At 37.7% G+C, this 24,623-nt stretch overlaps 1 protein-coding gene across 4 annotated transcripts in view; it reads right to left on the bottom strand.

The window, feature by feature from the left end:
- Positions 1 to 1,196: 1,196 nt before the first annotated feature.
- LOC134542408 (long-chain-fatty-acid--CoA ligase ACSBG2) overlaps positions 1,197 to 24,623 on the bottom strand; it is a 36,774-nt gene continuing 13,347 nt past the window's right edge. For 3 of the 4 annotated variants that reach the window (XM_063386616.1, XM_063386617.1, XM_063386620.1), the window contains 12 exons: positions 22,756 to 22,951; positions 21,525 to 21,626; positions 16,815 to 16,964; positions 13,135 to 13,203; positions 11,595 to 11,776; positions 10,096 to 10,261; positions 9,791 to 9,919; positions 8,155 to 8,304; positions 7,331 to 7,471; positions 2,793 to 2,918; positions 1,558 to 1,678; positions 1,197 to 1,448 (listed from right to left, as the gene is read on the bottom strand). In XM_063386616.1, coding sequence (XP_063242686.1) covers positions 1,369 to 1,448; positions 1,558 to 1,678; positions 2,793 to 2,918; positions 7,331 to 7,471; positions 8,155 to 8,304; positions 9,791 to 9,919; positions 10,096 to 10,261; positions 11,595 to 11,776; positions 13,135 to 13,203; positions 16,815 to 16,964; positions 21,525 to 21,626; positions 22,756 to 22,951 — 1,612 coding nt within the window. In that variant the 3' untranslated portion in view covers positions 1,197 to 1,368. The remainder of the gene's footprint in view (positions 1,449 to 1,557; positions 1,679 to 2,792; positions 2,919 to 7,330; positions 7,472 to 8,154; positions 8,305 to 9,790; positions 9,920 to 10,095; positions 10,262 to 11,594; positions 11,777 to 13,134; positions 13,204 to 16,814; positions 16,965 to 21,524; positions 21,627 to 22,755; positions 22,952 to 24,623) is intronic. The other variant, XM_063386618.1, reaches the window with a different exon arrangement.

Genomic DNA, 24,623 nt, shown 5'->3' with positions numbered 1-24,623 from the left:
GGCCCACACGACAGCTTTATTTACAATTAATAATTACGGTGTAAGCTGTTATGGTATCGGACATTAAATTAAAAAACAAAACTGTGGACTAGGTGAACTTAGTTTATTAGTCACTTAGCAGTATTTCTGCTGGAAACTCACAAATAAAGATACTCACTTTTCTCTCACCGCATTCCAACAACTATCATGTGACGTATAGCAACCACAACCGTGTGCAGCGTGAGATGAAAGAAAAGCAACTGAGTAGCGACTTCCTCCCCCTACAGCTTAATTCCTTAGTTTGGCAACCCATAGTTATTTAAAGCACATGTCGTATTCTTCACATCTGTTAGGGAGGTTTACCAGTAAAATAGTGCTAAAAAATGGTTTTAGTGATGTTTGTAGCCATAGAGAGTAGTTTTTCAACTAAACTTGCACAGCGCTCAGAGACAAAATGGCATAAGTGAAGCAGTTTGTAGGTACGACAGGCAGTTTTTCAAATAAGCTCTTTTCAACTTGCTAGACAAACAAATAATTTCCACTGGCTTTTAAAACTCACTGCTTTTTTGCACCTAAAGGTACAGTGTGTCTTAATGGATGTGTTTGTCATTACAGTGCAGTGTTCTTAACCACAAAAGCCTATGATCACTTTTATGTACTTCTTACCCTCGATTCTGGTAATTCATATGCTTTCGTAAACATTTCTAACTGAGAGTTGTTGAAGATTAACTTATAATGTTGATTAGGGGAAGCTTGCAAGGCATCAAATTCTTTCCAGCTTATTACATTACGCAAAATCATGTGCCAAATTTAAGTGAACCGACATTTTTTTCAGTTATAAAAATTTGGAACCACAAACATTGACAGTGCATGTTCATGGCTGAAATATTTTCAAATATGTATATTAAGTTTACATTTCCTTTTGATTTAGTATCGATGGCTTAGAATTTATATATAAAATAAAGTACAGTTTTGGTACCAATGAGTCCATTGAAAATTTTATAGATGTAATCTGTAATCACTTAATTACAATATGTAATTTTTGATTAAAGTAAAGATTATGGTACATGGTAATTCTTTCTTCAGAATTGTTTGCAGTTTCTGTTTTGCGTATGTATGTAGAACCTATGTAGTTATTTTTTATACTTCCGGGACTTCATTATGTCTTGCACAGCAAAATAATTTGAGTTATTTTCTTAAATAGAATTGGACAATACTTTTTTCAGTAAGAATACTTATGGTTTTTTTTATTAATTTGTTACACTGTCACTCCTCAAAAGGAATTTTTTTACAATGTGTAATAATGTATTGTATTTGTGTTCTGACTCATAAAAACTGGCTTTACTGTCACACAGTTACTTACAGCATAGTACTTTTATCAAATGGACTTTACACATTACTGTAAAGTTGTTCGATGGTGCTTCTGTATTGTGTTTCAATGACTTTCCGTTTGAGTTTCAGTGTCGGCCCTGCAGACAAAAACATTAACCATGCATTATTAACTACGGCCAGAGTCATATGTAGTTGCGCCACAATTATAAAGTTTTTTTTTCGTGTGAGTAAAAAAAAAATACTTGCCTAGTTCACCGGTTTTCACGGAGAAGTCTTGTGGCAAAATGGAAAACTTCTGAATCTTCTGTGCGTTGGAGGTGGCTCTGCTGTTGACCTGGTCTATGCCATCTTGTATTGCTGCCATCACCTTAACAAAAAAAAGTATTGTTACAGGAGAGGTAGAAATCTACAACTGACTTATATATTTTTCCCACTGGCTTTAGTTGTTAAATCTCTCACCTCAGGCAAGTATGATTTAGATGGTTGATGCAAGAGCAGAAGCATAAATGGAGAAATTTATTTTAGTGTAATTACATTTGTAACATTATTTTGCTGTGTTAAATTGATTTGGTAAAGGTATTTTACCAAAAGTAAATCTTTAATGGTGTAATCAGCTTGTTGCTGTCAATGTCATGCTTGTCAGATGTTTTATTTTTATTCTATTTTTCAGGGGAATATATTACTCTAGCACCCTCTCAGCTATGCTCTGTGACACAGAGCTGGTTGCCTCCTCTTATCCAAGATACAGTTGTGTTGTTTTTAGCTTATCACTAGGGGCCAGAAAAATTAGCAATTTACCATAAATGCAATTTTTTTGCTAATTTTAACTTTAAATGCAAATTTTTTTTGATAATTTGTGGTATATATGCCATTTCAGCTCATTTTTTAATACTTTTTTTTCTGCTAAATTAGTTTAATTGTCATTCATTTGTAAAATACCCTCTATAAAATTCCCCAAACTGCTAAACTTTGTATGACTGTTTTTAAAATGGTGATACAAAATTTATCGCTTTACATTTATACCTGATTCATGTTATATTTGTACCTGGCAGTTTGTCTGGGATTCATGCACATGTAGAATTAAATTTTTACTACCCTATATTTGTTACTGAAGACTTATTTGCAAATCAGTTAATGCAATATCTTTGTTGCAATTTTTTTGCGACTCATGGACCTGACCCAATGAACCCAATTATTTGTGATTTTTTATTATAAATTCAACCTCCATCTTAATATTTGCTAGAATATAGTAAGTACAGTACTTCTTTGTAAAATTAACATTTGAATGTTTTTGTATTTTCAATCTGAAAAGGCGTGAAATTTTTTTTGTACAAGACTATTTTCAAAGATTTCAAATGTAAATATTGAGTTTTAAATGTGTTGTATGAAAAAAGCTAACTTCACAATAACTGATGCTGATTTTTCCAGCCCGTACCTGTCACGAAGGGAAGGGTATGGAGAGGGGAGGGTGGTCAACTCACCTTCTCGTTACCAGACTGCAGCAGCTGTGCAACCGTGCTCGCGTCACATGACAGCTTCTCCAGCCACCTCCTGGAGTCGCTGCTGAGCCGGTCCAGCGGCAACCCCGAGTCCGGATCCTGCTCCGTCTGGCCGCGAGCAGAACACTCCACGTAACTCCACTACACACCTTGGTGTCTCATGTGGTACATGCTATGTTACCTTACCAGTACTGCCAAGTACTACAGGTTTCGGGCATGTGTCGTTTTGCCTAAAGGTGTTTTGCCTAATTTTAGGCAAAATGCCGTTAGGCAAATCGCCGTTAGGCAAAATGCCGTTAGGAAAATCGCCGTTGGCCAAATAGGAGTTAGGCAAAATGCCGTTAGGCAAATCACCATTAGGCAAAATGCCGTTAGGCAAATCGCCGTTAGGCAAACCGCTGATAGGCAAAACACTTTTAGGTTAGCTTAGGTTAGCTTAGGTTAGCTTAGGTTAGGTTAGGTTAGGTTAGGCAAAATGCTGTTAGGCAAATCGCCATTAGCAAAATGGCGTTAGGCAATTTGCCATTAGGCAAAATGAGGTTTTGTCATCAGAGTAACATTTTAGGCAAAACGCCGTTAGGCAAATCGGAGTTAGGCAAAACGCCGTTAGGCGAAATGACTTTAGGCAAAATGCCGTAACAAATTCATGTTTAGGCAAACCGCCGTTAGGCAAATCGCCTGTTACTCCAGGTTTCCCATAATCATTACTAATTCAGGGATCCAGCTACGGAATTACAGACAAGAGTATACGGTGAATTGCGATAAAACTGAATAATACCAAAAAGCATGTCAATACATCAAAAAGCACCAAAATACAAATAAATTCATGAAATAAATTAGCATTTTTAATTAAAACATTAACTGACTTCACAAAACCATAATTTAGAAGATAAAATTAAAACAATTTAATTTAATTAGCATGATTTTTGTACCAATATGTTTGTATTAAAAATATATTGCAAAATTTTTTACTTGCAAACTCATTTTTACGTTACAATGTTGATATATTTTCTTAACACACAAATTCCTTTGATTTATTTTTATTCCCAAGAAGTTAGTAAAGCTTATTACAAATGATTATATTGTGATTTTTTGCAAAAGTATATCAGTCAAAAAGACAGGTTTTTGAGTAAAAAAAAGTATAATGAAACTGTGAGATTTGTTTATTATGCTCTCTTTATGAATAAACAAAATTCATAAAAAATAAAAACATTAACACAGTAATCTTCTGTTTTAAGAATTAACTTGGCCGGAAAATAAAACCATAAAATCTTGTCTCTATTAATGACAAATCAGAACGTATGCATGTCCTTCAGCGTTTCACGCGATAAATCTGATACATGTAGTTGGTTAGACATTGGCTGCATTAATGGCATATAAAATTTGGTAAAATCCAGTTTGGTTGATTCCAGTTTAACTTGTTAGGTTTGATGTACAAACAAATTTACATACCTCCAAGGAGATTCAAGAATTAACCCGCCAGTGCACGGGTTGGGTCTGTGAGACCCAGCATCATGCAATTCTTTGAATCGCTAAGAGATGGCAGAAGCTGTTCACTTGTGCAACCTGATAGCTTCCTTTCCAAAACTGTTTAGTATCTCTGTGGACTTGCAGCAGAGTGGCAGTTATAGTTTCCGAAGTACTGTGCATTTTATCGACTAGTGGGTCTGTGGGACCCAACCCGTACAATTATGTAAGTTTTTTTTAATGTATGCTTTGACTGTTTTTTATTTTTCTTGCTTCTTCACACAGCCTTTTAAAATAATACATGTGTATTATAATAAGTATAGGTTTAGTCTATATATGGTAATGATTTTCTCTTCTAGGTCCCGTAGGAAACAGTTGTACAATTTGAGTAATCCACGCGATGTGGAGCAAGTTATGGCACTTCTAGAAGAAACGTTGTCCGATGAAGATATTTCTGACTGTAGACTCTGATGCCGATCAAGATTATTGAGTTAGCAGCGACCATAATGTCCATAATAGTTCTTCAGAAAATGATTCAGATGAAGGAAAAATACAATCAAATAGCACTGAGAACAATTACTTTTTAGGGAAAAACAGGAAGACAAAGTGTGGAAAAAGTAGACCAATGCAAAGTGTTCGTACTAGAAGTCACAATATTGTAAAAAAACTTCCAGGTGTTACAGGGCTAGTGGATGCTGGAGTTTGTTTTTTGACAACAATATGATTGAAAAAATTGTTGTGTTCACAAACAAATACATTTTAAAAATTTATTCTGGTTATAAAGATTATAGTGACTGTAAACCAACATCACTGACAGAAATAAAATCTCTCCTTGGACTACTCTACGGAATGGGTTTCCTGCATGGTGGAAGAATGAATATCCAAGACTTTTGGTCTACTGATGGTTTAGAAACGGAGCGGTTTCCAGCAACCATGGCTTTCAGACGCTTCCGATTTCTTCTGAAATGTATTCGCTTTGATGATATCGAAACCAGGCAGCAGAGGAGAGAGAGTGACAAACTGGCAGCAGTGAGGGAAATTTTTGAAGCATTCAATGGAAACTGTAAAAAATACTATTCCATGGGTGAGTTTATGACATTGGATGAAATGCTTCTTTCTTTCAGAGGACGATGTGGTTTTAGAATGTATATTCCATCGAAACTAGGGAAATATGGAATAAAAGTTTTTTTACTGGTTGATGCTAAAATGTACTATACATACAATCTTGAAATATATTGTGGTAAGCAACCTGCAGGGCCATATCAAGATGTGAGCTTCAAACCGAGTGATATTGTTGAAAGAATGTGCTTAACTGTTTCTGGAAGTGGGCGTAATTTGACGATAGATAACTGGTTCACATTGTACGATATTGTTGCAAAAATGAAGAATGAACACAACATAACTATTATTGGAACTGTCAGAAAAAATAAGGAGCTGCCACCACACTTTATTACAGCTGCAAAACGGGAACCTCACAGCAGTGTATTCGGCTTTCAAGAAAACATGACTCACGTTTCTTATGTTCCAAAACGAGGAAAAACTGTATTGTTGTTGTCGTCTATGCATGCCGATGATAAAATTGACGAGAGCACAGGAGAACAAAAAAAGCCAGAGATCATCACATTTTATAATTCAACCAAAAGTTGTGTGGCTTGTGTCGATGAGAAGATTGCATTCTATAATGTGGCTTGTAACACTAGAAGATGGACAATGATAGTTTTCTACGCAATGCTCAATATTGCAGGTGTCAATGCTTATTTGGTTTATCGAGCTAATGATCCCACTTCCCAAGATGGAATAAACAGAAGAACTTTTCTGAGAAAACTGATGTTCAACCTTACGGAGGAGCACATCAAAGAGAAAGCCATGTGTAAATTTCTTCCTAAAAGCATTCGCAGTGCTGCAAAAAGAATATCCGAGTTGCCAGAAGAAGAAGAGCAAACAAGTGATGGAAACAAAAGAGGACGATGTGCTTACTGTAAAGACAGGAAAACTCGCTACTCATGTTGCAAGTGCAGAAAATATCTGTGTTTATAGCACAGTGCCATCATGTGCAGTAACTGTAAAAATGACACGTGAAGTTTATGTGAAAAGTAATGGCAAAACTTTCATATCAACAGTAATTTTGTAGTTTTTATTCCATAATAGGTCTTGTGTGCAATATTATAGGGATTTGTAAAATAATGGCTAGGAATTGAGCAAACAAGAGCACAAGAAAATTGTGTGTATTAGAGAGAGAGAGAGAGAGAGTGTGTGTGTGTGTGTGTGTGTGTGCGTGTGTGTGTGTATATATATATATATATGTATATATATATTTTTAAAAAATTTTGTATTGCTGCAAAGGTTGGATGGAGGAATATTGAATCGAATAAATTTCATAAATGGGACGAGCTGTGAACTGTAAAGACAGGAAATCTCACTACTCATGTCGCCAGTTCATAAAAATTAATATATATCTTTTTAGAGTAAAATGTGTTTATGTAATGACTTGTAATGATCCTGTGTGAAGTTAAGTTAGTTATTGCTTCTCCCATAATGGCATGACAGAAGTTTCAAGTCAATTGTAATTGAACATTTCTGCTTTTTATGCTTTAGTGAAATATTCTGCAAAATAATGTAGTCTTTTACAAAAAAATATATCTGAAAATTTGTACTCAATTTTTTTAATGTGTATGATTGCGTATATTGTACGTCGATTTTTTAGCAATTACCATAACAAATAATAAAAGACATAGTCAAAATAATAACTTTTTTCAGCATATTTATTTATGGGTCTGAGAGACCCAACCCGTTCAATTATGTAACTTTTTTTAACCCGTGCACTGGCGGGTTAAAGCATGCAATGCTAGCATTATAAAATGTTAACTAGAATGTAGACCTTTTGTAAAGAATTTAACATGTGTGTGTGTGTGTGTGTTTTAGACCTGTGTGATTTTTCAAATATTTAATGAATGTGTAAGTTATTTGGTGTCACCCTTGTGTCTGTTTCGTGTGTGCGTGAATGTGATTACTGATACTGAGACGTGTGCCAGGAAGTTGCTGGCACTGCCTACCTTGAATGTCAGCAGAACAGAGAGAAACTTTCTCTTGTCTCCGACCAGGAAAGCGTGACTGACGATGGGAAGCTCCTTTTTTACCTCGTTTTCTATCTGCATGGGGGGGACGTTTTCTCCCCCGGAAGTTATTATTATCTCCTGCAAGGAAAGAAAAAAAATTGATTCATGTGCATGGGACAAAGAAAAAGTTAGTTTACCTTCAATATGATGTACAATTTTTTTTAATAGTCTAAATTAAACCTTTATAATATACCATTGAAACTGTGACATCCTTTTATGGAAATCCTGTATTTAGGAAATGCATGCCTACAAAAAACAAACATACAGAAGCATGGGAGCGCTCAGGTCAACGGAACGCTTATGTAATGCCTCATTCATTATTTTTAAGTCGTAGACACTGAGCAGGTGTACATTCTTTTGATTGTAAACTCAGCAATATTTAAATATATTTCTGTGGATAAGGCACATCTGAAAGGTTTTTACAAAATTCTTATAAATAAAATATAGTGGTTTCATTTCACAGACTGAAAACGATTGTTGATGAAAACTATAACGGTGCAAACTGTGTATTGCGTGGGAAAATATTTAATATTTAATTTAATTTTACGTATGTATGGTTGAGATGCGTTTTTTTTTTAGAATTTGTAGTTTAATATATTTTTTGTATCTTGCAAGATTGATTGAGACAGGTAAAACAAAGAAAATTTCTGGGAAACTGTCTAGAGTAAGAGTGTGGGAACCCTTGTCACCAGCGAGTAATGTCAAAAATTTGCTCTTGCGCTTTACAAGTTCACTCTCTGCCGCTGTGCAATTGTTCGTACCTTCAGCCTGCCCAAGACGTAGATGAAACCACAGTCGTCTTGCCGACCTATGTCTCCGGAGTGAAGCCACCCTTCGCCATCCACAGACGCACGGGTGCTGGCCTCGTCGTTGAGGTACCCCATGAACACGTTACGTCCCCGGAACAGCAACTGGTCACAAAACGAGGCCACATTAGCGAGAGAATGTTCTGTAACGCCACTCCTCGTTTCACACCATCATCATTGTAAATCCTCAGCTTATCTTATGGATGATTACTGACACCTAACACTGAATTACTAATTGTAATAAGTAGAATCTTACTTTGTAATAATCCATCTTATTTTATCTTCAGTGCTACGCTATTCGGATTTTATATTAAGCTTTAATTTTCTTATTTTTATTTATTTATAATACTGTTACATTTTTTTCTCAAAGATCAATATTTTAACTTATACTTTTTAATCAGTTGTGTGTACTAGTATCTGTTAGTTGTTCAGTAGTATAAATTTTCTGGTTTTAATGTGTTTTGTGTCTTAGTTGACATTTTGTCTTGTGTTCAGTGTGGTGTATTGTCCTGCTTCATAACCTAAAAGTTACAATATTTTTGGTAGGCAAGTAACAAATAATACATTAATTACTTGAGAAAAATGGTACTAAATTATATTAAATAATATAAAAAATACATATATACGTCTTTACGGGATTTCAGCCTCAACGTAAACCAGGGCCATTATCGCTAGTGTGTTTCCCTCGGGGCAAGTACCTTGGGTTTGACCCCAAACGAGGGCCCTTATTGCTAGTGTGTTGCCCTCAGAGCAAGTACCTTGGGTCTGATTCAGAGACTGCAATAATCCTAGAAAGGTTCCGTCACCTTAAGGGTCCCGCCTTCCTGGGCACACATACAGCGTGCAGAGTTTCAGGAAAAACAATGCAATTTCAAAACTATTCAAGATATATGTGTGGGGTCTGCTTACATAAAGCATTTATAAGTTTGCTGAGGGCCGAAAAGTACTTTTGATTTTGGATTAAGTTTTTAAACGGTATTTTTATAAGATTTAAAATGGCTAAAATGTGTGTTTTCAGAGTAATTTTTAGGTATAAAACAACCTGTTCGTATTCTTGAAAGCACTTAAGGGCCATGCATTACACCTTTATCTTCATTTCGCTGCCATATAATGTTACGGTCTCCGCTCAAATAACACAGTTATCCTGTGATGATGAGAAGACTGCACGTCAGTTCACAGCCTTGAGCTTAGAGGTGACATCACGCTAGAAACACCAGCGAGCGTCGCACTTATCAACACGCCTCACTAACACACATACACCCCTGATGAGGCGGGTCCGTTAAGCTTCTGTGCATAGAAAATGTGTCTGTAAACTTTACCTTAACTATATCATCTTAATCAAATATCAGCATAAGTAATAATTGTTGCCAATATTCATCATTAAATCAATTATGTCAAATTGAAACCCAGCATCTATGGTGAGTTAATACAAACTATGATGTGGAAATTTGAAGAAATGGAGGATCCTTTCAATATTTATTTGTGTAAATTGAGCAGATGCTTCAACAAGATACTCAAACTCGTGCTGAGAAGCTTATACTCATTTTTTTTTATATATTTCACCCAAAATGCATTTAGGTTCGTATCTTACCTCTCCAACTCCTTGTGTAGGGACTTGTATTTTTGTTTCAGTTCCAGGCAGATTCCTGCCTATACTGCCCACTCGAAATGCTGTGTGCAGCGATGTCGTGTGTACTGGGATCTCAGACATTCCATAACCCTAAAAAAGGAACGAACTGGCATTAAAGGCCGTTTTACGCATGCACGTAAAATAATATTACTTTTCTAAATGGTTTGCTTGAAATATGTTCTCAATGGTAAAAATAAAAAATTACGCTCGTGAATAAGTTGTGCTGTATTTCCTACACCTTTTTAACATTACCATTACATACATACTTCAAGTATAATCATGTCGTAGCTCATGAAGAACTCCTTTGTATCATCTGATAATGGTGCGGCGCCCGAGGATAACACTGTACAGCAATCAAACCCGAGGGCAGTCTTCACTCTGTCGAAGACTAAATGTTTCGCCAGTCTGTAGCCAACACTGATGCCCTCGATCCTTTAACAACAGAAGCAGTTGGGTGACAAAAGATATTCTTGATTACAAGAACAATATAAATTAAACTTTTTTTTTAGTAAATGCCTATTTAACTGTAGTTAACTCAATCAGTCGTGTTAGGTACTGAAAGACCTTTATTTCTTTAAAAAATACTAAAAACCAATTTTAAGAGTGTTTATATAACAATATGTTAGTCTTTTTTTTTTTTACATGTGTAAACATCTTAGCTCTCGGTGTACAGCATTTGATACGAGTTGCTTCGTGAGTGGAACGGAAGTTGAATAAACGGAAGTGTGTAACCAATGCGCCAAGATGGCAGACCCACGTGTAGCAACATAAACTCGTGTTTAATCACTTTCGAAAAATTAGGGGACATACCAATTTAATTGATGTGCCAAGTGAAATTACCCTGGAACATATTTGGAAAAAAAATACTCATAGTAAAAAGTAATTGGAAGTTTTAAAATGACATTACAGGGATTATAATATGTATTTTCCTTGCGAAACCTCAATAGGCTCAATAGCACAGCGGCAGAGAGTGAACTTGTAAAGCGCAAGAGCAAATTTTTGACATGATTCAAAACTCATCACTGAAAAAAAAAAATTCTTTTACTTTATTGACATAATAATAATATATGATGTAATAGTTTGGAACCAGCTCAATAAGGTTAAGGTTTGGTTGTAGTAAGTATTTACAGACTGATTTTAGTTATTCAAGCAAAAACAAACATACACTTAGTGTTATAAAATGTTTTAAAATGTTTCAGGTTAATATTTTTGTAATGTCTTAGTAACTTCTTGCAATACCTTTATAGTATTAACTGTTAAATGAATTTTTACAAGTTTAGCAGTATTATAATAAAATTCCTTGTCAAAAATCAGGTCCAAAGATGGTGTTAAGGATATTTTCAAGTCTTTTTTTCTTTTATCATAGCAATTTCTAATAGTCAAAAATTTCCATGTGTTTTGTACTGTTATCTACGTGTGATGGTGGCAAGCAACATTTATGATTCAGGCAGCAAATTCTAGCGGCAGGTGCAGAAAGTACGTTTGTGATTCACATCGGGAAATTTTGGTATTTTAAAAGTGATTTTTTTTATCAGTACATTTATCATGCTCTGCATTATTTTAAAGAATGATATGTTAAATTTTGTGACCAAGTTTTGTGTTATAAATTTATTTGCATCGTGAGAACACATGAATTTGCTCGTTACTGCGAGGTTAGATGAGATGTTTACACATTACTGGTAAGTACTTAAGTGCAATATAAAGCTTAAATTCACATGTTACACTTTAACATCCTGCATTCTACAATATTTAAAAAAAAATTCACCCATTCATTTTGGCGATGTTATGCTGTAGACTTTGCCGCCTTGCCCACGATACAAAGCTGTTTTTAAGATTGCTGTTCTGATTGGTACTGTGGTCAATCGCATCTCGAAGCTTTTCCCATACTCGCGGCACCCCGAAGAAACTGGTGGGTCGAACCTTTTGCACTGTTTGGAAGAGTGTTCCCTGAAATTAAACACCAAAAGTTTATTTGAAAAAATCAATTGAAGTTACATTCTTATTATGAACAATAGTACCAATTGTATAGACTCCTGGTTGCAGTTAAGATAAGTAAGATATTTAGTAAGTTATGACCAGGAGTGAGTATCTGTATGATTCTCAGGGAAATAATTCCCATTTCACAGTTATGATTTTACAGGTTTAAGTGGGCCCCCTCAGAGATGGGCTTTTTAATTCCAGGGGGACCAGTATTTAAGCCCATGGTTTTGATCAGATTATGGGCTCTAGTTGCGACTGAAATATTCTAGACCTGATGAAACCTTACGTTAATATGTTAAATTTGTGCCACCATACATAATATTATAATGCACTGAATTAAATGCCTCTTCTGCCACAACAAATTTTCATTCATAGAAGCTGCATTACTAATAGGTTTTGGTGTTAGCATACGCAAAATTTAAGTGTTCCATTTCCATTCTGTTGCTGCTCCTAATAAATACAGCATTGGCAGATTTTACTACACTTAATTTAGTTTGTGTGTTACATGTTTGTAGCAACACCCTGGCTGAACTGGCAAAGATGAGAACTTGTACAAATGACATTGAAATAAACACACAGACTGGACAGCGACTGAATAGATGGCGGTGAAAACTGGAAAGCTGTTTTAAAAAAATATATCCACGTCAATCATGTTGCCGCTTGAAATAATCTAGACCACGGACCCTCCGAGGTTTGGACAAGGATTGCTGTGGTTGACAGCCAGAGCATCCACTGAGGACATTCTGATGAAAATAGTTGCAGTTTAGGAATGGTCATGTAACCATAGGGCCATCTTTGTAAGTGCACCATTCTGCCAAATGACTGCGCCACCATAACAGTTTATTCAGTACGGATGAGCCATTGCTTGTAAACAGAATTATGTACGTATTTTAAAGTATAGTGTTTGTATGGAAAAATTACATGATTAAATACAGTACATTGCGTGTGCCTGAAAATGAGTTAAAAATGAAGCTAGTTGCTGTAACCGAGGGACAGATGATGACTTGTGAGTGTGCGTACCAGAGCAGCAGTGTAGTACTGATGAGGGAAGGAATAGGAGTAATTAGTTGTCTAGGTAACATTAGTTCTCATTCTGCTTCTGTCTCCCCCCCCCCCTCACCCAATACCAAGAGCCACTATTTTTAGACAAATTTTATAACTCATATAAGTTCCTAAGTTACTATATGGCCCTTGTTAATAGTTTGTAACTTTTAACTGAGTATGAATGTGTATTAAATAGTCATTCAAATATTATAATTGAGTCATTGAATTAACATGCTAATACTTAAAAACATATTATTTATAAGAGAAAGTGCATTATGTACCTTCAAAGCATCCTTGTCTGCAAAATAAATAGTTATTGCTGCTTCTATCGGTACGTAAATGTCAATAACCTGCAAAATAAAAATTCAGTTCACAAAACAGCTTAATGTGATGTAAAAAAATCAACATAGTTTGACTACATTTTTGTATGGAAAAAAAAAAAACACCGGATTGCGAGGAATTGAAACATTAAGGGTTCCATAAATACTGTCTCAACAGTTTCTGTCCGTCAGACCAGCTCGGGCAGTCTCAGGAATCAAACAGAACTGAATATTTTTCAGACTCCCACTGCGAGAGGAGTGCCAGACTGAGGAATCACCGTTGATCCATCATTCTACCATCAGGGGCATTTAGTGTGTGTGTGTAGGGGGAGGGGGGGGGGGTGGTGTTGAGGTGGGAGGGAGGGGACACAGAAGAGTCTATGAATGCATTGGCCAGGTCTTCGGACAAATGACATTTCATGCCACCCTACTTCACCAGTTTTTTTTTTAATTCTTGTGCTAACTGTGGTATAAATTTTCTTCTATTACTCTATTCTCATTGTCCAAAAAAAAATTTTTTTTAGCTCTTTCTCTGGCCCTTACTTCAAGGGGTTTACATCTTCCAACTGGTCAGAAGGTTGTGGAAGAGTAAATATTCCCAGGATTGGAACATGTGTGAGTCCTTCCATTATTAGTCAATATCTGCTCTGCCCCTCCTTCCTCCACCTGCTCCATTCAGAACAGCTATACAGAATGAGTCTGGATTCAACCACAAACTTCGTCTTCAGGTCCTTCATAACAAAATAAGTTAAAATCAACTATATACTACTTACGGTATATAAACTGTCTCCCAAGTATGGTATATCAATTAAACATAATCCAAACATTCAGTGCTAAGTACTTTCTATATTATTTACAATAAAAATGTTGTTCAACCCCAACTTCAAAGACATGTAACAGACTTGGGAAACAATTTATACCATAAGATGTATTATGTTTTCAACTTATATGTAGTGATGAACCTGCAGCCCTGCAGCCAAAGTTTGTTGGTCACACTCAGTCTGTATAGTTGGCTTGACTGACTCATAGTTTGCTCCGCAAGGCAGCAGTTGGTCGCAAAAAAAAAATTGACGCCGCTGTTCATTCCCATCTCCCTCCTCACGGTTTTTAAAATAGCAAATCCAGGGAGGGATGATATTGGAATAACTACATCCCCTCTTCAGATTTTACAGGGAGTACGTTTTCTTTTGTAGCTCAAATACTTCATTTTGTAAGTCAATGTTGCCTAATATGATTTGTAATATAGCACACTTTAGATTAACTGGTAGAATAAAACAAAAATCCAAAGCAAATATGAAGTGCAATAATAATTCATCTTTAAAAGACAGAATCAAACAAATCCTTCTGTGAAATGAAATCCTCGCTACGCCCTTGTGTACCACTTATTAAGATTTCATTTTATTAATGGGTTGATATTTTAGCATTCTGTAACTTTAAGGTTTATTGTATTTATTTTGGGCATTTTTATACTTTCGCGGGGCATTTCATTTTAATTTTCCCACTTAGGTCTAGCTTCCGGCGTCCAAAACCCCCTTTTACTTCCGTCTGGGGACGTCCAAAGTTTGTCCCCGTTCGTCGTGCAGCCTTTGTGCGACATCTGGTGGCCAAGTGTGAACTACATCTCAGGCCCTATGACTACCCCTGAGCCATCGATGCCATCAGCTGGCGCCTTCAGAAACTTCTCACAACTCCGTCGCAGTGTACTACACAACACGCAACAACTGTCAGGATGGGTTCACATTTAAAAAAAAAAAACATAAGCTAGTACATAGCAGGCCATGCGCTCGTCTGTGCACACGACCTATGCGAAATTGATTACATTTGAAATTGTACTGTTAATTCCAACCAATCAAATTTCGGGATATATCCGACATCTGTTTGCAGTGTTAGTAACTATATTAACTACCACATGATTATCCCGTGACATCTGACCAATTTGTGAGAACAGTTTTTCAACGTATAAATAAATGTTATATAAAAAAATTTTAGTTAACCATTTTAACCAAGCATCAGGGGCGCAGCCAGTTGGGGGGGGTTTAGGGGTTCTAACCCCCCCCCCCCTCTTTAGCCCCCATTTTTTTTTCTTATCTGAAAGCAGGTTAGCTAAAAGCCTGGGTGTCTTACTGCTATCACCGGCCACTGCACTGGAGGGGAAGAGTAAGCGAGCCCTACCGATTCTCCTTCCTTCCCCTACCTCTGTTGCGAGCAGAAGCTATAATCTAACTGGTGGGGAGCTTCACTCCCTCGCCGAATTAGGTACACGTAACTTTTGTAGCATTACACAACCTACCAGCGCACACACAGGCCCGTGTGTCAAACTTATCCCACAAGACACGCACCCCCGCCGTCGATTCAAATGATTCTTCACCAGTGTGGGGTGCACCTGATTTACTATGCACTTAGCGAGTAATAGAAACTTCGGTTTCTGGCCCCGCCCACGCCTACTGCCCCGGATGGCAATATGTTGAATCGGCGGCGGCAGAAGCTATAAGGTTGTGACGCCATGATGGGTCCCAAGTTTTCAAATATCTTACTAATGTATTTAACCAGTAATTATAAGCAGGTGGTGACTGGGTAACTCTTCAAGCTAAAGCTAATTGTTTCCAGGAATAGGCCAGTTCTGCCGAAACCCAACCATTTTTATTCCCTTTTTTTTTTTTATATTGTCGAGCTTCGAGCATGATTTATAATTTTGAGTGGACGTGGACAAGGCACTTGGATTGATTAAAATATCTTTAATTAATTTCTTACTTCATCACTCAAACAATTTTTTATTAAAAAATTAACAATATATTTACCATTACAATATTTAAAGTCAAGTACCGAAAACTGCTCAAATAGCACTATTTTACACCTTAAAATCCAAATTTTTCCGGGGGAGGACCCCCGGACCACCCACTTTAATAGGGGGACGACGACCATGCTTCTTAACCCCCCCCCCCCCCCCCATCATACACAAATCCTGGCTACGCTACTGCCAAGCATGAATTTATTTTTCAAACAGGTAGTACTCCTGAGCATTGTGATATCTCGACAATTTATTCCCACTTAAACAGTTCTCTAATCCCGCCAAAATGACTTCCTACTCTACTCTCATTGGTTGTTGCGCCATGCGTCCGTGACAGAAATACAATATATTAATTTCCCTTCTACGCGAACGATCTGTCTCACAATCACACGACCGTCCTATGCGCTATTGTCAGTAGCGTAGCCAGGATTTGTGTATGGGGGGTGTTAAGAAGCATGAGCCCCCCCCCCCCCCCCCGAATTAAAGCTGGCGGTCCGGGGGTCCTCCCCCGGGAAAATTTGGATTTTAAGGTGTAAAATAGTGCTATTTTAGCAGTTTTCGGTTCTTAAATTAAATATTGTAATGGTAAAAATTTTATTAATTTTAATATGAAATTTGTTTGAGTGATGAATAAGAAATTAATTAAAGATTTGGTGCTAAAAAGGGGGGGGGGGGGGGGGGGGGTTCGAACCCTTAACACACCACCCCCCCACCCCCCCGGCTACGCCCCTGGCTATTGTGAATGAGTAGGTTCGAAATCATCGCGGTAAAATGCGACTCGTGCGCGCGCGACCCCACTGAAGTTGCAGCCCTGGGCCGGCGGTGTTGACGTGTCTGGCCGTGCGGCACGCACCTGGGCCGCGACGTGGCTGAGCGGCAGGAAGCTGACGGCGCGGCGCGGCTCGCCCGGCACGAAGCCGTGCGTCTGCGCCACCCTCTGCGCGGTCCACGTGAGGTTGTCGTGGCTCAGCATGGCGCCCTTGGGAGCTCCCACCGTGCCGGACTGCGAGCAGCCGTCAGCCCGGGGCGGGAGCGGGGATTCATTTCAAAACAAGAAGAAAACAAAACATCGTGAGCAGGGGCTCAGCCAGGGGGGCGGCGGCGGGGGGGGGGGGGGGGGGGTAGGGGTTTCAACCCCCCCCCCCCTTTAGCACCAAATCTTTAATTAATTTCTTATTCATCACTCAAACAAATTTCATATTAAAATTAATAAAAATTTTACCATTACAATACTTAAATTTAAAAACCGAAAACTGCTAAAATAGCACTATTGTACACCTTAAAATCCAAATTTTCCCGGGGGAGGATCCCCGGACACCCCCCCCCCCCCCCCGGGTTTAATACAAGGAGGGGGGGCATGCTTCTTAACACCCCCCATACACAAATCCTGGCTACGCCACTGGTCGTGAGCGAATCTTTCAGTGCTCGCCAGAGATGTGCAACATCTACCCTCGGTAACGCAGAGGTGCCCACCCCCCCCCCCCCCCCAAACACTATGACTCACCCCCCCCCCCAAACACTATGACTCACCCCCCCCCCCCTAACCTAATGATGCACACCCCCCCCCCCCGAAATATTTTATGCCATTTTCTCAATGATTTACTTAATTATTTTATAATATTATACTTTTTTAGTATTATATTTTATCACATTTTGCATTAATTAAAACTGATTTTATAATAATAATAATAATTTTGGTCATATCAGGTCATATTTCCATCCTGAACCGATAGATGCCAAACTGCTTTTGTTGAGGAAAGTGCGGGGTTGCCAATTTGATTTAAAAGATCCCTTTCAATTATCAAAGCACCAGAAATGTATTTTCACATTAGAAGCTATAATTATGTAAATAATATATACATTTTTCTCGTCTTTTAACCACCACCCCCCCCCCCCCCTGAAATTTTAATGACGCAGTCTGCGTTGTTACCCCCCCCCCCCCCCTCGCCCTCCCTGTAGGCACCCCTGGGTAACGAGCAAATACACGTGTTTCTAATGTTGCAAATACACTTGGAATACGGAACTCGGACACGAAATTTTTACGTGGAATCCTGCCACTGTTCATTAGGTCTGACAACGACGCTCGTCTACAAATCCCGCGCGCGGTGAATGTAGAAGAAATGCGCAGGCAAGGCTGCGCAGTACCGCATTCTCTTGGCCGAGTTCCACCGTGCCTAAAAAAAAAAAAAAAAAAAACCCACGCGAGGCAAATGTCGACTTATCAAAGATTTGTGCCGAGAAAATAAAATAAAACTGCTGCAGACAGACACCCCCTCCCCGAATGTAAACTAACCCTGGTGATTTAATAAATCCAGAGGGTTGGCAACTGGGACCTGCGAATATGACCACCCCACAGTGCCGTAGCCAGGATTTTGTGGAGGAGGGAGTCCATTATAACCACTATATCATATTTCACAAGTATTAGTCATAATGAAATTATAAAATAAAATTGTTCGTCACACTCAAAAATACCAGGGATTACATAGTAGACATTTAGTACTCCAACGTTTACACATAACATATTTAAGTAACTTTTTCGTCTGAGAAAAGAAAAATTGACGTCTTATACATTATTTATTTTAATTTAATTGTTTTTAAAAAAATGTCCTTAAGAAGTCCATTACTCTGTGATTTCCTTAAGACAAGGCATAAGTACGTATGTGTAAATGTTAATAAATACACGAAACACGCATTTCAAGTTTGTATGAAAGACATACTTACAGTAACACATGTGGAAACTGGCATGAAATATGGACTGTACTTGGGAACACGATTCCTACGGCTTCTGTGCAGGAGGGTTGTAATATTGAGGAAATACACTATTGTTGACCACTATGGATTACAATAATATTTCCAAAAAAATGATATCTCTGTAACTTTGTGTAGTTAAATTGCTGTTATTTTCTAATTTTGTTTTAGCTTTTTTGACGTGACAACGTCTAATAAATCTTTGAACGCCGGCTGCACGCACGAAAAAGTGTCCCGTAACGCACATTGTCCCACTACGGATGTGTCCTGTTATGCTCATTGTACACATGCGTGGCATCTCTCTTCCACTCGATTGGAACAACCATCGATTTTACTTTTCAATCATATTTTCGTCGTTTGAATTATTAATATTATGTAATTTAACGATCGTCCACTGATTTTCAGCACAATCGGTACGGTTATTTAAAAGTAATGTTGAATATTCAAATCAGGGGCGTAGGGAAGGGGGGGGGGGATCATAGGGATCCATCCCCCCCCCCCCAAAATGATGTGTGGAAGGTTTTTTTTTACCTGAGTTGAGTTTGTAATTTGTGTTATTTTAATATTCAAAATCAATAATGTTTACAGCAGAACAATATTCAATGTTATATTATGAAAACTGCTAAAATAGCACCATTTTGCACGTAAAAATCCAAATTTTTCCGGGGGAGGACCCCCGGACCCCCCCGCTTCGTAAAGGGGGGTGGGTGAATAGCCAAATGTTTAATCCCCCCCCAAAATAAAATCCTGGCTACGCCCCTGATTCAAATACGTTTTTAACTAACAATGGTGTTTTACAGTTACACATAATAATTCAAATTACACCTGGGATCTTTTGCACAATGTTTTTAAAAATATTGTAACACATTATAAATAAGTTTGGTGTATTTGGGATGCGCATTTGTTATACAATCTTGTTATAAAATAGAAATAATATGTATAATTCCCCTACAGTGCTGATATCTACGGTGACGGACGCGAACCGAATGAATCGCGAAATATATCCGCTATCGTGTGAACCAGGCACTCCTTAATATATATTTTCCTTTGTTTATCGCGAGGGGCGTCATTATTTATGAATTATAAATAAAATTGCGTGGCCGGGGCCACAATTGCATATCATTTTGAGCACTGGAAGACATAAAAACAAAAATATTCTCGACGGATTTTAATCTCTGGTTTTCATTGCTTATTACAGCAACATTTTCGGCAATAAAGGTAAATTATTTTTGCATTTTAAAAATCTGATTACTAGTATAATTTCAAGGATTTATTCTTTTATTATTTAAAAAAAGTAGCATCTGTCGGCGAGTGCAGTAATAATAGGCTATGTTAGATATTTGATTACAATTTATTTATATGAAAACTTCTTCATAATTATATTTAAACGAAAAGTTAATATGGTTTTCATTGCTTATTACAACAACAATTTCGGCAATAAAGGTTAATTATTCTTGCATTTTAAAAATCTGATTACTAGTATATGATTTCAAGTATTTATTCTTTTATTATTAAAATAAAAATGATTCAATTTTATTCGCAAAAGTATGCAATCATTTCATCAATGTTTTGTTATGACGTCACAAACTATCGTCCGTAAACCGACTTTACAGACAAACATTTTTTTTTTTTTTTTAAATTCCTGAAGGGAGGGTTGTGGACTCTCAGACCTCCCCACCTGGCCACGCGCCTGCGTACCACAGCCTCAACTCTAGCCACGCCTCTGCACGCGAGCATCTGTCGGACCCGCGTCTACTCAGTAGCTCAGTGCGGTTCGCTCCGCGGAGGAGCGAGCTGCTTGCAACGGGTGGCACGACTGCTCTGGGCTCAGCTCCGGGGAGGTTAATAATGTTGGCATGGTCTCAAACGTTCCTTAACTGGACCCGGATATTTTCTGAAGGTAACGAAAAACCGGAGAAAAGTACCGATGCTCCAGCAACCTTATCTCGATTCACCAGGAAAAAAAACTCATAAAATAATGCCCGATTTCGTTTGCATCTCACCATCTCGTCATTTGCCCGGGGAAGAAATTGTGATTTGCTTTCTCTCTCTCCGTCGCCCCTCTTTGTTTTTGCAACAGCAATAACCGTACCAGGCAACCGTGTTCACTATATGCCAAATTTTAATTTTTTTTTTTCATATCCCGTATACTCAACCAGTGTTTTAAGTGTAGGTTTATTTTACCTACTGTATTTTAAGAAGTAATTTAGAGATCAAGGTTCAATGGCAACACAAAAGATTATTTTAAAAAAACTCAGTTTTAATTGTGTTACATTTTTTAATTACAGTATTGAAACAATTATTTGACAAAGTACAGAAACTAAACTGACTTTTACTGTTGTATGACGTAAATACTAAAAAATTTCAAATTTCAATGAAAAAGTTATGTTAGGAATAATGTATATAATATTAGATAATTAGGACATATGAACTTTACAGTTTTCAGTCGATTAGTATATGTTGGATACACTTTAATATCCGCCTTGTTTTTACACTTTTTGTAGTCTACAGAAATTTGTCGGTCCATCCTGCTTCGGGATAGGCCACATCCCCCCCCCCCACCCAAAAAAAAGCACCCCCCTCTCTCTCCCCCCCCCCCCCCAATCAAGACCGTCTAGTATTCAGAAGGCAACAAAGTAATATCACAATTTATGAAAAAAAAAATTGCGACTACGAGTCTGCAAATGCCATAAACAGTTTTGTTTACCATTGTGCATTCCAAATATAGCTAGTAACCTTTAAGTGGGTAATATGTATAGTTTTTTGAGATACTTTTTTAAGCCTTATACAAATCATATAATATAAAGCAACCAACCGTGTACACGAGAGTGCAGCACTCGTTGATTGCCAGAGTCTTCAACGTACTCTCCAGCTGCTCGTCAGATTGCTCTCGACCAATCCTCATGACGTCTTCCCACTGCAACAAGGGTTGGGGTACCTATTATAGTATAGCAACTTGCCTCAAATGTGTCTGTTCTCTGTAGCAGTAACTGTGGTTCCCATTCCTCGAACTGTCATCTTGCAAAAGCATCGCATGATGTTAGTTTGCGAACACTGACAACCACCTGAAGTTGTTCACGAAAACTGTTCGCAATGTTATAAACAGTTGTTTTTTAATATATGACCAAAATAAAGAGCGAGTGTATCTCAGTACACGTGATAGAAGTGAAACTTATTTTACAATTCAAACCTCGACTCCTAAGTATATCATAATGGTTAAAATGGCAGAGAGAGAGAGAGAGAGAGAGACAGAGAGAGAGACAGAGAGAGAAGTCAATTTTCTAAAAATAACACAGCGCGGGGTTTTTGGCCGTCATTTATTTTTCAAGTATTTAAGAATCATAACCTTTTTTTATTTATTAGAAATTTTATTGAATTGAAAATAAATTAATAAACATGAATGAACAAAATAAATAATCTGTTAAAAATAACTGTTCAGGAAATCAATAATTATTTATTAATCATTAATGATTAACTAACAATAAATTTTACTCGCTGTTGAAATACATCATAAATAATAACTGTACGTGTTACTGTTTCTTCAAACAATTCTGCCATTTAGAACACGCCAAATCTTTGAACGATTTATGAAATTAATAACAGGTATTGCTATCTATGCGGTAAATGCAGTGACTGTCTCAACAGGACACTATACGTTGCTAATTGAACAAGGAGGAACGCGAGCGCGTTGGCAGAAAATATAAAATTCAAAGCATTCACAGCTGACTGTATAGGATGCCTATATCTATTTTCTGAAACGAGCGCATGCGCACACTCTTGTTTTATTCTTCCGTTCATTTATCTCTCTCGGTTCTTTTTTTTTTTTTGTGGGACGAATCATTGCACAAAGAGCAGAAAGAAAACGAGCCCAGCAACGTATATTGCATAGTGTTCTCTGTATATCTCTTCGGCCGAATTTTCGCGTCAGAAACTTTTCACAACAATGTTTCACTGTTGCATTAAAATTTGCGCCCAAATAAGCTTCAATAAAAAACGAAAAATGCAGATGGCGAGTGTTGAAGATGAACCAGCCGTGGGGCCCTTACCGACAGCACGCCAGGAACCCGCGGCGCGCCCGAGTACTGGATCACTGTCGCGAGCTCTGGCAGCCGGTCCTTCACTGCCAGGATCTTCTCCAGCTGCTCGTGGTCCCCCGCGACCGCGATGTTGGCCCGGCTGTCGCTCAGGCAGTGGTAGCACGCCTCGGGGGAGTTGGTGGCGTAGATGCCGCACGCCACCCCCCTGCATGTGCATTACGTTCCATTTAGATACATGCGTGGCGGATGCGATGTCGTAATTCAAAATGGCGGAAAGTCCTAGAAAACAAAATGGCGGAAAGTTCTAAAAAACAAAATGAAGGAATCCAAGATGGCTGAAGGTTCTAGGAAACAAAATGGTGGAAAGTTCTAGAAAACTAAATGAAGGAATCCAAGATGGCGGAAGGTTCTAGAAAAAAAATGGCGGAAAGTTCTAAAAAACAAAATGAAGGAATCCAAGATGGCTGAAGGTTCTAGGAAACAAAATAGCGGAAAGTTCTAGAAAACTAAATGAAGGAATCCAAGATGGCGGAAGGTTCGAGGAAACAAAATGGCGGAAAGTTCTAGAAAACTAAATTGCGGAATCCAAGATGGCGGTCGGTGTCATGGTATAAGTCCCAAGACGGCCGACGTGACGTCACAATCCAAGATGGTGGCAGGCACCACAGCATCACAGCCTGAAGCATGTTGTTGGACCTAATAAATTATAGAACTCGAGTCACCTAACATACCTGTATGTTTACATTATATTCAATTTCCTGTTTTAATGTAGCCACAACACATGTGCACCATATAATTTTACTTAGTCAGGGGAAATATTTCGGCAATTCAGATGTACATGTTAATAATCTCAGTCACAATAAATTTTAAGCAATGATAAAACAGTGCATTTTTTTTTTTCGGCTAGTGGGTTTTAGCCGCATCAAAAGTGAAGAAACAGTCCTCTTGCCTTTAAATACTTTCGCCCGTGAGGTGAGTGTTCTTTTTTGTTGGCTGCAGTTTTGGGTCAATCAGATTGGCCAGCAGCTCCGTCCACACACACATAAGCCCATCTCCGATAGACCAATTCTCCCAGCCAACCAGAAGGAAATATGCCTTTGATTGGCGGCTCACAGCTGCAGTCAATCAGGAAACACTCATACCTCAGGCGAAAGTATTTGAAGAAAAGAGGACCGCCAAGACTGTAACCCTGATGATGGCGACTGCAATGTGAACCGAAACGTTGGTGAACTCTTCGCTCTTGAAGCAACTAAAACCCGCAAGTCAAGAAACCTCTGTCACTGGGCGCGAAGTCTGAGATCATCAAGAATTATAAAACGAAATATAACACTATTTAAATGTTAAGAACATTTAATATATAACACTATTTATTTGATATGTACATGTAATATATGCACTAACTTTTATGTACATTTAATTGTTTGTAACAAATAGTTTAAAATTTTTAATTGAAGATTTATATAGCCTATGTATCTTGATTGTATTCAATATTAGGAAACCAGAGCTAGGTTGCGTACACAGTAAAAAAATTTGTGTAAATTTTCACATTCAGTGTAAGTGTATTTTACATTTTTGTAGTGTAATTAAGAAAAAAACACATACAGCTTGTGTACTTTTACACATTCCTTGTGCAAAACTACTACCATGTCCTATAAACTATAACTTAACACCATATGTAGGCTGATATTCTAAAAACCCATCATTGTTGTGAAAATACACAGTTGCCGTGTAAATTAACGCATCTCCTAATAGTTTTATAACCCACAATGTACTAGCAAAATGTCATTAACATATAAAGTAAAATAATGTGTTATGTTATGATAATAATGTACCAACGGTGTGTGTGTAATTATACACAAACAGTATGTATTTTTAAA

Source organism: Bacillus rossius (genome assembly GCF_032445375.1).
Source record: "Bacillus rossius redtenbacheri isolate Brsri chromosome 4 unlocalized genomic scaffold, Brsri_v3 Brsri_v3_scf4_2, whole genome shotgun sequence".
Lineage (NCBI taxonomy): Eukaryota > Metazoa > Arthropoda > Insecta > Phasmatodea > Bacillidae > Bacillus > Bacillus rossius.
Note: the sequence above shows the minus strand (reverse complement) of the source record. Positions and strands in the feature narration are given on the sequence as shown.